Source organism: Manis javanica, chromosome 6, assembly GCF_040802235.1.
Source record: "Manis javanica isolate MJ-LG chromosome 6, MJ_LKY, whole genome shotgun sequence".
Classification (NCBI taxonomy): Eukaryota; Metazoa; Chordata; class Mammalia; order Pholidota; family Manidae; genus Manis; species Manis javanica.
This window is the reverse complement of record NC_133161.1, coordinates 68,485,583-68,497,737: the sequence shown is the minus strand read 5'-3', so window position 1 is coordinate 68,497,737 and position 12,155 is coordinate 68,485,583. Positions and strand designations below refer to the sequence as shown.

Below are 12,155 nucleotides of genomic sequence, written 5' to 3'. Positions count from 1 at the left end.
TTCTCCATATGTTATATTGTCAAGGAACCTAGGCTGCAGCTGAGTGTTACCACAGGTCAGCTATTCCATAAATTATGTGCAACCACACCTCAGTAAAGCTGGTGCAGGGAGGTCTTGGAGGCCCAGGTTTCAGGTCTCCTCTTAGGTCTGTTTCTAATTCATAGAAATATTCAAGACTCTAGTCTTTTTTTTTTTTGGTATCATTAATCTACAATTACATGAAGAACATTATGTTTACTAGGCTCCCCCCTTCACCAAGTCCCCCCTCCACAAACCCCATTACAGTCACTGTCCATCAGCATAGTAAGATGCTACAGAATCCCTACTCATCTTCTCTGTGTTGTACAGCCCTCCTCATGCCCTCCACCATATTACACTTACAATAGCCAAGAAATGGAAGACTCTATTCTTTAAATACAAAAATATATAAAAAATAAATCAGCTTAAGATGTGGAATTCATTTATGAAACTGGGTTGAGTTTTACACACTAAGTTGGGTTTTGGAGAACAAAGTTTTTCCTTGGTAAAATCTCAAAAGAACATTTTGAGGCCAGGAGCCATAAACCAGCACCCAGCTAGTGTGGGGGGTTGGGGGGATAAGGGCGGAAGCAAATGGGTCTTCTCCAAAGGGCTTGAGTCGTCAGAAGTTTCTGCAGAAGAATATTTGGAAGAGTTGGTGATCATCGGAAAGGAGAGTTGAATAGCCATTATCAAACCTCCACCCAAACCCAACCATAAAGAAAAACTAAAAGTGCATTAACCATCCACTGGTATTAAAGGAAAATAGAAATATGATATATCACAATACTTAGGCAGAAGTTCATGTCTGATGGTTTTCAGATGCAAAAGTGATTTTTCGTCTTCTTGAAATTTAAGCAATTCAACTGTGGACTTAACATCTGGATGGTTCACTACTAGCAGGTACACAGTATTATCTGAGAAGAGATTAAAAACAAAAGTTGAAACATTAACTGAGCCCTCAGCTGTCAGCCCTGTCTCCAAAAACACCTCCAACTAGTACTTAGGGTGTCAGACAGATGGAATATTTTCATCTCTTCGCAGAGAGAAGTATTTGTGATTGCTCCAAAGAAAAATGGCTAAAAGAAGAACTAGTGACAGTCTCTAAAAACTCCAAACTCCATAGCAGGGAGGAAATCCTCAACTTAAGAAGGAGAGGTGCCTGACACTAAAACTCCAAAGTGCTAATTAAGTTTTCTACTGCAATTCTTTCTATTGCAAAAAGATGCAGAGATGACATAAAAGACATAAAAGATATGGAGAATACCAATATGAGATGGTATGCTCAGGTAGATTTTACACAGTGTAAGATGACAAACTCCATAAAAAGAACACCTGAGAGACAGTATCAAAGGGAAGTAGTTTCGTGAGTTGGCGCAACTTTGGGATGTAAAAAAGCCCAGTCTTAAGTGGTCAAGAAGATGTGATCAGAGTTAGCAGGTGAAGTTAGATTATAGTCTTTGCCTGAAGAAACAGCAGGAAGTTCTTTGGAAACCTTTAACATGACCAAATTGAGGCTTAAAGAAATGCAATGCAAAGTTTAGTAGATTGAATTGAAGAGATTTGAAGAGAGAAGCCAGCTAGGAGATTCCTCATTGATCCGTTCAAAAACAAGTGTTTATTTTAATTGGTGTTAAATGCTACAAAGAGAAAATAAAACCAGATAAAGGAAGGGAGAGTAATGAGATGTTTTCTTCATGGGAGTCAGAGAAGTTCTGATGAGAAGATGCTAAAACAGAGACCCAAATGAAATAGAGACCAAACCATGTGAATATCTGGAGAAAAAGCAGATAGGCTGAGAGAAGAGACTGTGCAAAGGGCCTGAGGCAGGAGCTTCCTTGTTCACTTAATAATGAGGTTGTAGATTGAGCGAAAGAAAGAGTGGGAGGGCTGAAACCATAGAGGTAGGGAGCCAAGGTCAGTCTTGTAAGGCCTTGGGCAAGTATCTAGGGTTTATTCATCAGCCAAAGACTAAAGTGACCTGAGGGTACAGCACAATTCCAGACATGTGAAGGGAAGGAACTGGACCAAGAAGGTGGTACTGACAAGAAAGGGCAGGAAAGAAGAATATGAGAGGTATTTGACAGGAAGTATAAAAAAACTTGACAAGGAGGATCAAAAGTATCAAGATGTCTGAGGAATAAGGGAGTGGGAAATCAAATGTAAGTGACAATTCATGTTTTGCACAGAAGTTTCCACCTCTAGGAATTCATCATAAGGAATTATTCACAGAAAATATTTGTACAAGAGTGTCTATTCTGGCACTGCTTGCAATGAGCATATAGGTGGGAACAGACTAAATATCCACAACCAGAAGAACTATATATTACGGTATTCCCTTCAACTGAATCCTCAACAGCCATTGCAAAGTAGCTCTAAATGCACTATCATAGAAAGGAGTCTGTGATACAGTGTTTGATGCAAAAGCAATTTATAGAAGGGTTTGTGTACTATTTTTGTAATGTTGCCCTATTTTTATTTTTAAAGTTATACTGTGCACATTCAACACTATATTTCTTTGCAGTTAAAATAATTTAAAATAAATTTAAAATAAAATATAATGTTGATAAATGAGTGGAGAGATCACTGAAAACAAATATATATAATAAATTATATACATGATTTGTTGTAAATTATATACACATATGTAAATAGATAAAATTATATAAATTTCTCTTTTATAGATGTAAAATCATGTGGAGTAGAGGTGGAGAAGGGAAGATCATTTTTTGACATTTTGAGTTTAAAGTGGCTATAGGGGAGAAACCCAAACAGAAATATTTAGTAAGGTAAAGGAATGGAACTGAAGAGCTGATTTAAAAAAAAAAATTACCCCATTGGGGGTGTTCTTCTAGAAAGCAGGTACAGGTGCAGCTGTGACATGACTGAACTTTCTGAATAGAGAAAATGAAGAAGAGGCAAAATATCAGTCCTTTGGGGAATGCTCATAGTATTCAAAATGACTGACAATGAGCAGGGAGAAAAACTGCAGGAGGATCAGAACTAGAACAGATAGGCGTATTGGATATCAGAGAGGAGCAACTTACATGAAGGAAGAGGTGGTCAACAGCATAAAATGAGGTGGCAAAGGAAGGTGGGAAGGAAGGTGGGCAGATGGGAAGGAAGGTGGGCAGGGGAGTGCAGGGGAGGGGAGGAATGAAGGAAGTAGAGGAAGAGAAGGAACAGGTTTCTTATGGAGGACATTACTGATGACTTTCAAAGGAGCAATTTTAGCCATTTACAATGGGAAGAGCCTGGAAGAAAGACTGAAGGACAGAGTGTCTGCTAAGGAGATAAGAGGAAATGGGTATAGACATGGTTCTCAACCCCAGCCTTACATGTTTCTAACCTGGTGAACTTCTAACAAGTACTTCTGCCCAGGCCCTGCTCAGACCAACTAGGTCAGGATACATGGGATTGGGGCCTGGGCATCAGGCTTTTTAAAACTCTCCATGGTTAGAACAAATCAATGAATTCAGTAAAGCTGCAGGGTACAAAATCAATAGACACAAATGTTTTGTTTCTGTACACTAATAATGAACTATCTGAAGGAGAAATTAAGAGAACAACCCCATTTACAATTGAATCTCCCCCCAAAATATTTAGGAATAAATTTAATCAAGGAAAGACCTGTATATTTGTAACTACAAGACATTAATGAAAGAAGTTGAAGAAGATATGAATAAATAGAAAGATATTTATATTTCACGGTCCTGGATTGGTAAATAAATATTAAAATGCCTATGCTACCCAAAGCAATCTACAGATTCAAGGCAATCCCTATAAAAATTCCAATGGCATTTTTCAAAAGAAATGGAATAAATAATCCTAAAATTTGCATATAACCACAAAAAATCCCCAATAGCCAAAGCAATCTTGAGAAAGAAGAACAAAACTGGAAGCATCACACTCCCTGATTTCAAACTATTTTACCAAGCTATAACAATGAAAACAGTATGGTATTGGCATAAAAAACAGACACTACATCAGTGGAACAGAATAAAGGGCCCAGAAATAAATCCATAGATATATGGTCAACTCGCAACAAAGGAGCCAAAAATATATCTTGGGGAAAGGATGGTCTCTTCAATAAGGGGCATAAGGAAACTGGACAGCCACATGCAAAAGAAAAGATTCTACCACTGTCTTAACACCATTCACAAAAATAAACTCAAAATGGATTCAAGTCCTCAACACAAAGCCTGAGACCATGAAACTCCTAGAAAAAAAATATATAAGCAGTAAGCCCTTTGACACTGGTCTTGGCAAAGCTTTTGCACAGCAAGGGAAACCATCAACAAGATGGAAAGGCAACTTACTGAGTGGGAGAAAATATTTTCAAGTCACGTACCTGGTATGGAGTTAATATCCAAAGTGTATAAGGAATGAATATAAATCAATAGAAAAACCAATCTGATTAAAAAAGTGGAAGAAAATCCAAATAGATGTATTTCCAAAGAAGGTATACAGATGACCAACAGGCACATGAAAAGATGCTCAAGATCATTAATCACCCGGGATATGCAAATAAAGACCACAATTAGATATCACCTCACACCTGTTAGAATGGCTATTATCAAAAAGACAAGAAATAATGAGTGTTGGCAAGGATGTGGAGAAAAGGGAACCCTCATACACTGTTGGTGGGAATGCAAATTGGTGCAGCCACTAGGACAAACAATATTGAATTTCCTCAAAAAATTATAATTAGAATTATGATATAATCCAGTAATTCCACTTGTGGGTATTTATCTGAAGAAAATGAAAACACTAACTCAAAAAGATATATATGCCTATGTTTACTACAGCATGATTTACAAGAGCCAAGATATGGAAGTAGCCTAAATGTTCATGAATGGATGAATGGATAAATTGTAATATATATGTATATCATACATACATACATATATACATGTATGTATTACTCAATTCAAACTATATTCCATATATGTGTGTGTGTGTGTGTGTGTATTATTCAGCCATAAAAAAGAATGAAATCTTGCCATTTTCAACAACATGGATGGACTGTCCTCAAGGGAGTTATGCTTTGAAATAAGTCAGACAAAGACAAACACTGTAAGCTCTCTCTTATATGTGGAATCTAAAACAAAACAAAACAAAAACAAGCTCATAGTCACAGAAAACAGATTGGGTGGTTGCCAGAGGTAGGGGTAGAAGAAATGGGTGAAGTGGATCAAAAGGTAAAAAGAAAAAAAAACATAGGTGAAGTAAAACTCTCAGGTGCTTCTGTGTTCAACTGGGGTTGAGAATTAATGTAGAGACAAAAGAACAGTCTATCAATAGAAAGGAAGAAATGGGATAAAGGCATAGGGGGAGTGGGGTTGGGGTGGCAACATGCTGAAAAATTACTGAAATTCACATGAGCAGTTTGAAGACCAAACAGAGGAACCACTGGACAAGGAGACATTGAAGGCGACAAGGCTGAGAAAAAGCTGACCATTGAGATTTCTGCCAGTGGACCTATAGGATGCAGATGTTAGGTTGGAAAAGTCTATTCCTGCAAATTCCTGGATCTGTAAAATTGTTTAAAATGGAAAAGCCGTAATAATTAGGGATGAATATTATTGCTATAATATTTATAGGGATAATGTGAATGTTCATTTTTGAAAAAATTAGATACTTTACAAATCTTAAATATTTTAGTATTCTCAAGCATTTAAGTGGTTATGATATAATATTTAATTAACACGGGGGGTAAGTTTAAAAGCCCAAATAATACCATTATTTTGGTTATACTCTAGTTGAATATGAAGAAATATTCTTTCATTAACATTTTTCTGGTTTGTTTTTAATTTGGTTTCACTTTTCATAAACATTAAATACTGTTACCTTCATCTATGAATGTGCTAAGCCCATGAGGGTTAAATGAAGACAAATCAAATGTGCTTCCAGTGATCCTCAATTCTAACACTGTTGGATTTTCTTCATTCAGGTTCATCAGAAGTATTTTTCCAGGCTTATCAGGTTCAAAGCTCTTTATTCCAGGATATTTTAATCCCTTGTAAATCATGAAGAAGGAAAAACAGGCACATTACAAATACTTCAAATGCTGATGGAGGTGGTGAATGGCACATGGGTTCACACTGTGTGGAAACACAGGACTGCATGGGAAGCCTCTTGGCTGGCTTATGTAATAGCCCAAGGGGGGCTCTGGGAGTCACATGCTTCACCACGCCCCCACACACAACACACAGGCACATACCCTTCCATCACCAGCAGCAAAGCCATTTGTGTCCATACCACAGTTTCCGACACATGAGAAAGCTCAAAAATGGAAGGGCAGACTAAAAGGGCATTGACTAATGGGCTTTGATAACATAAGCAAAGAATGTGGAGAACACTGGTTATCAGGCATTTTTTTAAGCATTTTTTTTTGTGTGTGAAATAGGGCAAATATGCAGAAAAGTGCATAAAACACAAATGTTCTTTAAGGAATTATTAAAAAGTAGACACTTGTAATCAGCACTCAGATACAGAAAAAGAATTTGCCAGGAGCCCCACCCTGCCCCTTCCTGACCACAACCCCTTCTCTTACCCCTAAAGGTAACTATACCTCTGATTTTTTTTTATTGAGATACACACAATAAATTGCACAAATCTTAGTTTATAGCTGGATGGATTTTTACAGGCGTATCCATTCATGCAACCATCACCCAGATCAAGATATCAAACATTCTCATTAATTTTAACCCTTTCACCTATTTCACCCATTCTCCACCCCCCCATGGCAACACCAGTTCATTCTCTGTGTTTATAAGTCTGTTTGTTTTGTTTATTTGTTTTGTTTTTTAGATTCTACATATATGTGAAGTCATACGGTATTTGTATTTCTCCGTCTGACTTATTTCACTTAACCTAACACCCTCTAGGTCCATTCATAGAGGCACAAATGGCAAAATTTCATTCTTTTTATGGCTGAGTACTGTTTCATTGTGTATATGTACCACATCTTCTTTCCATTCATCTATCAATGGACAGCTTCCATATTTTGGCTGTGGTAAATAATGCTGCAATATACATAAAAGTGTATATGCTTTTCAAATTAGTGGTTTTGTTTTCTTTGGGTAAGTGGAAAGAAACTCACTATCACTAATCTTTAGGAAATGTAAATCAAAACTGCAACTAGATATCACCTTACATCAGTCAGAATGACTATCATCCAAAAGACAGTAACAAGTTTGGCAAGGATGTGGAAAAAGGTGCACTCTTGTACCCTGCTGGTGGGAATGGAAACTGGTACAACTACTATAGAAAGCAGTATGGAGGTTTCTCAAAATCCAAAAACAAATACCATATGACCCAGTAACTTAATTGGTTATGTTTTTTTAAACTGTTCTTTGGAAGGTTCTTCGGAGGCATCTCAGGGACAGAGTTTCAGGGGAAGTCTAGTGAGCTCTGGGAACAACTTCTTTCTTAGCCTTCAATTGGAACCACACAGCTGTTACTTGTTTTAGATATTGGGGTCAAGATAAGATTTTGCCTGTAAAATGTACTCTGTTGCTTGAAAAGATTTGCAAGTTATTGCTGTATAGGATGATTAGTCCTCCATCTTCATAAGAGAAAACTAAATAAATTACAGTAGGTCACAAAGGGTTTTCAATGGCTGGATGACTTGTATACTCTATCCTACCAACTCTATTATCCCAGACTAGATTGTTGACTTCTTTTCTCTTGAGCTATATCACTACAGTGATTTGTGTGCAGGAGAGGATCAACAAACATGGTTCCTTTTTTTCCTTAGAAGTTTGGAAATTGTAGAATGACCCATCAATAATTTTAAATTAAAGGGCTTATTCTGAAAAGTGTAAAACAAAGTAAAAATCTAAATGACATGTGAGGGCACATATATAAACATACACTCAGTTCGACAAATACTTGGGTAAACCTCTTAAGTGCTTCAAGGGATAGACAGCTGAATGGGAAGCCATTCTTGAGCTAACTGGTCTCATAAGTTGCTGCAGTGGAAGGTAAGATAGTACAAGAGTTCAATGTACATATGGAATACACAAATGCAAAGAATGCATTCAGTCAATATTATAACACCAGTATAAATGGACACACAGTTTGTTTTCTGAACCATATGACCTTTCATTTTATTTGAAGGTAGGTATCAGTATATAAGAGACTTAAGTGAAAGACTTAGCTGCTGGCCCTAGAAAATGGTCTAGAATACAGTAAATGAAAGAAAACACTTACAGAGCTAATGAAAGCTAGTCCATTAGGAAGTATCTCCAAGTCTTCAGAGCCAGCTTCTGTCAGAATTAAGAACAGAGAGCTCAGACTGTTTCAGACTATGGCTGGAAGCTAGTGATCCTTTTCTTTATCACTCCTAACTTGATAATGGAGCTACATATTTAACTCTTCTCTCATAGGTGCAGAATACTTAATTCTCTCATTCATTTGTTCAAATTGACTAATATAGTTATATAAAAATTAAAAGAAATTAATAGAAATAAGTGTAATTTAAATTGACACAATATATTTGCTGTAATTGCTGGGCTAGAACTTTTTCCTCAGAGTCTGAAATCTCTTACATAAAGTTCATGGGGATTCACAAAATATACAAAATGTAAGATACTTTGAAAATAGCTTGCTGTTTTTTTAAATGCACTGAGTAAACTACCAATATATATTGATACTTTATAGTTCCAAGTCAAATAAACTATTGAAAACCATTTTGGAAATATAAGCAACTTCCAAATGCTTCAGTTAGAATGGAGATACATTTCATATACAGAATAAGCATTTACTATTAGTTATAAACATCAATAAATATCAAGTTAGTTATACTCCCAGTACATGTAAATTTTTAAAATTTCAACCAATGTAGAGACAAATGACATTTTTGATTATGTATTGGTACTCTTAATGTTGTTTGTTTTTCAAATATCCAGTGATATCTGATATCAATATCAAGTCTATTTTCTAGAAAAAGTTTCACTATAAGCACCATAAGATATCTGACCAAGCTTATTGATGCTAAGTGAATATGTCATCTGGTTTAGCCTTTCTAGCCTTAGCCAACTGAGGTAAGTAATTCTAAAAAAAAAAAAGAGAGAGAGGAAAGAATAAAAGCATGGATTTCAAACAAGTTGTCATCAAATAACAAAGCTGGTTGGTTGAAGCCGGGTGGGGACCTGAGTCCTCTGACACTCCCCACTGGTTACCCACCGGCTGCTATTTGCCTGCGTCTTCTTCTTTGCTGACAGGGCCTGCCTCCCACAGTGGAGATCCAATAATTACTTTCCCAGCTTCCCTTGCAGCTAGGGCTATGGCCTGTTGCCTGGCTCTGACTAAGATCTAAGGAGAAATCTGCTGAGAGCTTCTGGGAAAAAACTTCCTCCCTGATTTTAAAAAGAGATGCATGAGGGGAAGCCTTGTGGTCACTGTAAAGATGTGTGAGGGCTTTTAAAAAATGTACCCTTTACTCACTACTTTTCTCCTTCTTCACTCCCTCCTCTGACATCTCCTCAGGTTATATTACCATAAAATCAAGTGTTGTTCTGACTATTGTTTTTGCTAAACTGGCCTAAACAAAAACAATTTAAAAACTGTCAGTACATTGGCAATATGTTGGTGAAGTCAAAAGTCAAAAAACACACTATTTATAATTAACTACTGACTTAATAAGATACACCTGGTTCATAGTTTTATATTTGAACAAAATTAAATATGTGTATAATCAAATCAATAGCAAGATAATACTGCAAGTTCAAATGAGACACTTCCTCCTCTCAGATGCTTACCTATTCCTTTAATTAAATTGCAGTTAGGAAGGTTTACTGGTTCTACTTCTCGGAAAGCATTCATTCGTGTTCTGGGGAAGAAAAAAAAGAATAAAGTAGCAAAGGTAAGCAGCCAACGAAGTTCTCTTTAACTGAACTTTGCCTGGGTTTCAACCTTAGGGTTAGTGGTCCTGGAACCTAAGAAACTTTAACAGGCAAGAACAGAGCAAGACACATGGGGCGTGTGGGTACAGTTAGTGTTTATTTAGCAGAGGTGGACAGATACACAAAAGAGATACAAAATGTCCTCTCCTAGGCTCTGTGCACTTTGGCAGTAACAGGAACTATTTTATCAGTTGTGTAAAAAGTCATATGTGGAAATTTGGGTTAAATAGTAACATGGTTCCAACTTATTCCATTGATGTTTCAGGGCTGCTAGCAGATGGACCTTCTGCTCATCTTCCCAGTCTGTCTCCAAAGCCCGAACTGGGCATCTGCTATTGGGTCTGTTTCTTGAAAAACACAGGTGTGCTCAAAGGATTCATAACTTCAGAAAGTCATACCCAAGGCCAGCATATAAAAAGGCATTTCGCGCACACACACACACAAAAAGCAACTCACTAAATCTGAGTACATAAACATCATGGGGAACATTAAGTGAAGGACAAAGGGAAAAAGGACAGGCGTGAGAAGGAAATACCAGCAGGCCGCCCGAGCTGAACAAAGCTCCCGATGAGGCATTTGAAAGAAACGCACCACAGCAACAGGAGCACAGCCAAGAGATTTAAACAATAAACATGTTTTGAAAACTAATGATATAATATAATCTTAGTGAGTAGCAATAATTATCCAAGAATCCCTAGAAATCTTATTTGGCTAAAGATAGAATGAGAAAACTCTTCACTTGCCTTACTGATAATTTCATTTCACAGAAGGAAGAGGATGGGCCAGGGGTGAATGGACACTCTGGATAAAATTCCTAACAACATGGTATTAAATGACAGGAATTTGGAGGTGACTGGCCTCTCATCCTTTCATTCAGAAAAAAACATGTTCCTGCTACCATGTCATTGGCTATCAATTCCACCTTTAAAGAGGGTCTGATACAAGGAGTGGGGTCTTGTAAGCAGCTTTGTTAAATAAAGCACCACAGTTCATTCTGATGCACAGTCAGAGTGGAGAACCACCCGTCTGGGTGCTAGAGAGCCAGAGATGAATGAATAGATGAGGAAGACCCGGCATGCCAGGAGAATGGTTTTCTGAATAATGGACATGAATTTAGCAGGCAGATTTCAAAGGAAAGGTGGGATCTGTTCCTATGATTTGAGAAATAAAAAGATATTTCAGAACTGGAAATTTGACATTTTGAAATCTGACAAATCTGAAATCACGGAAGTCTGCAATAAAGAAATAAAAGGGAAAGTGATGGCGCAGTGGTGTGCAAACTTTTCAGACTGCAACCCATATTAGAAAAAGCATTTTACATGACAAATATACACACACACATCTGAAACAAGGTTCACAAAAGAGCACTCATCCTAATATGTGCAATATAGTCTGAATTTTTCTATTCAATTCTATTTAATTTATTTTAAAATGATGGTCATAACAAAATTGATTTTGTGACCCATCATTTTGCAAAACACTGGTCTAGAGAAAGGTCAGTGAATATTCATAGAGTGCCCCAAGGAACTCAAAGGACAGGTACAAGATGTTAAGGGTGCAGATCATGACCAAGGATAGTACAAAGAGTGACACAGAAGAGTCAATGATGTGCAATCACTTGGCTTTTAGCTTTCCATCAAGTCAAAACCACACAGGATGAACAGCTCACAAGGCTCATTAAATGTGGTGGGTTCACAGAGGACAGAGAAAAGCAAAACCAATTAACCCCTATTCTAATTCAGTCTTTTTTCTAGGGGCAGATGATCTCTAACTTGTAAAAGGAAGAATAATCACAGTTAAAAAGGGAGCCAAGGGTAGGTAAGGAGACATTAAATCAGCATTCAGTTGCTCTGAGTTCAAATATGTGACCAACACAATCATACCTCAAGAGGATAATGACTGTCACTACAGTTCAGGTACTGTATACAAACACTTCCCTGAAGTATTAGTTTCCCTAGTTTGCAGATGACTAGGATTAAGTGACTTTTCAAAGCCCCAAAGTAATGAAGTGGCTGAGCTGGGATCAGAACTCAAGCATCAACGTAAAGTTTACATTCAGTCTTGGACCCAAGCAAAATTTACAGATACCACTGCTTAAAAGCTAGAGGAAGCACCAGAAGACAGTATTACCTGTATTACTATAATCCAGCCCATGTTTTTCTTATTCTCAATTATCATGAAATACCTTACAAAGTGCTTAAGTCCAAATGTTCCAAGTCTAAGGAA

The 12,155-nt window shown here is 37.1% G+C and overlaps 1 protein-coding gene across 4 annotated transcripts in view; it reads right to left on the bottom strand.

Moving 5' to 3' along the window:
- The window catches only part of PON1 (paraoxonase 1), a 34,538-nt gene that overhangs the window by 17,546 nt on the left and 4,837 nt on the right, over positions 1 to 12,155 (bottom strand). For all 4 annotated transcript variants that reach the window (XR_005061728.2, XR_012132294.1, XR_012132295.1 and 1 more), the window contains exons 2-5: positions 9,786 to 9,856; positions 8,236 to 8,291; positions 5,869 to 6,037; positions 809 to 935 (exon numbers count right to left, since the gene is read on the bottom strand). Coding sequence is in view for 1 of the 4 variants with exons in the window: in XM_017674817.3 (XP_017530306.3) it covers positions 809 to 935; positions 5,869 to 6,037; positions 8,236 to 8,291; positions 9,786 to 9,856 (423 nt within the window). In the remaining 3 variants the exon portion in view is untranslated. The remainder of the gene's footprint in view (positions 1 to 808; positions 936 to 5,868; positions 6,038 to 8,235; positions 8,292 to 9,785; positions 9,857 to 12,155) is intronic.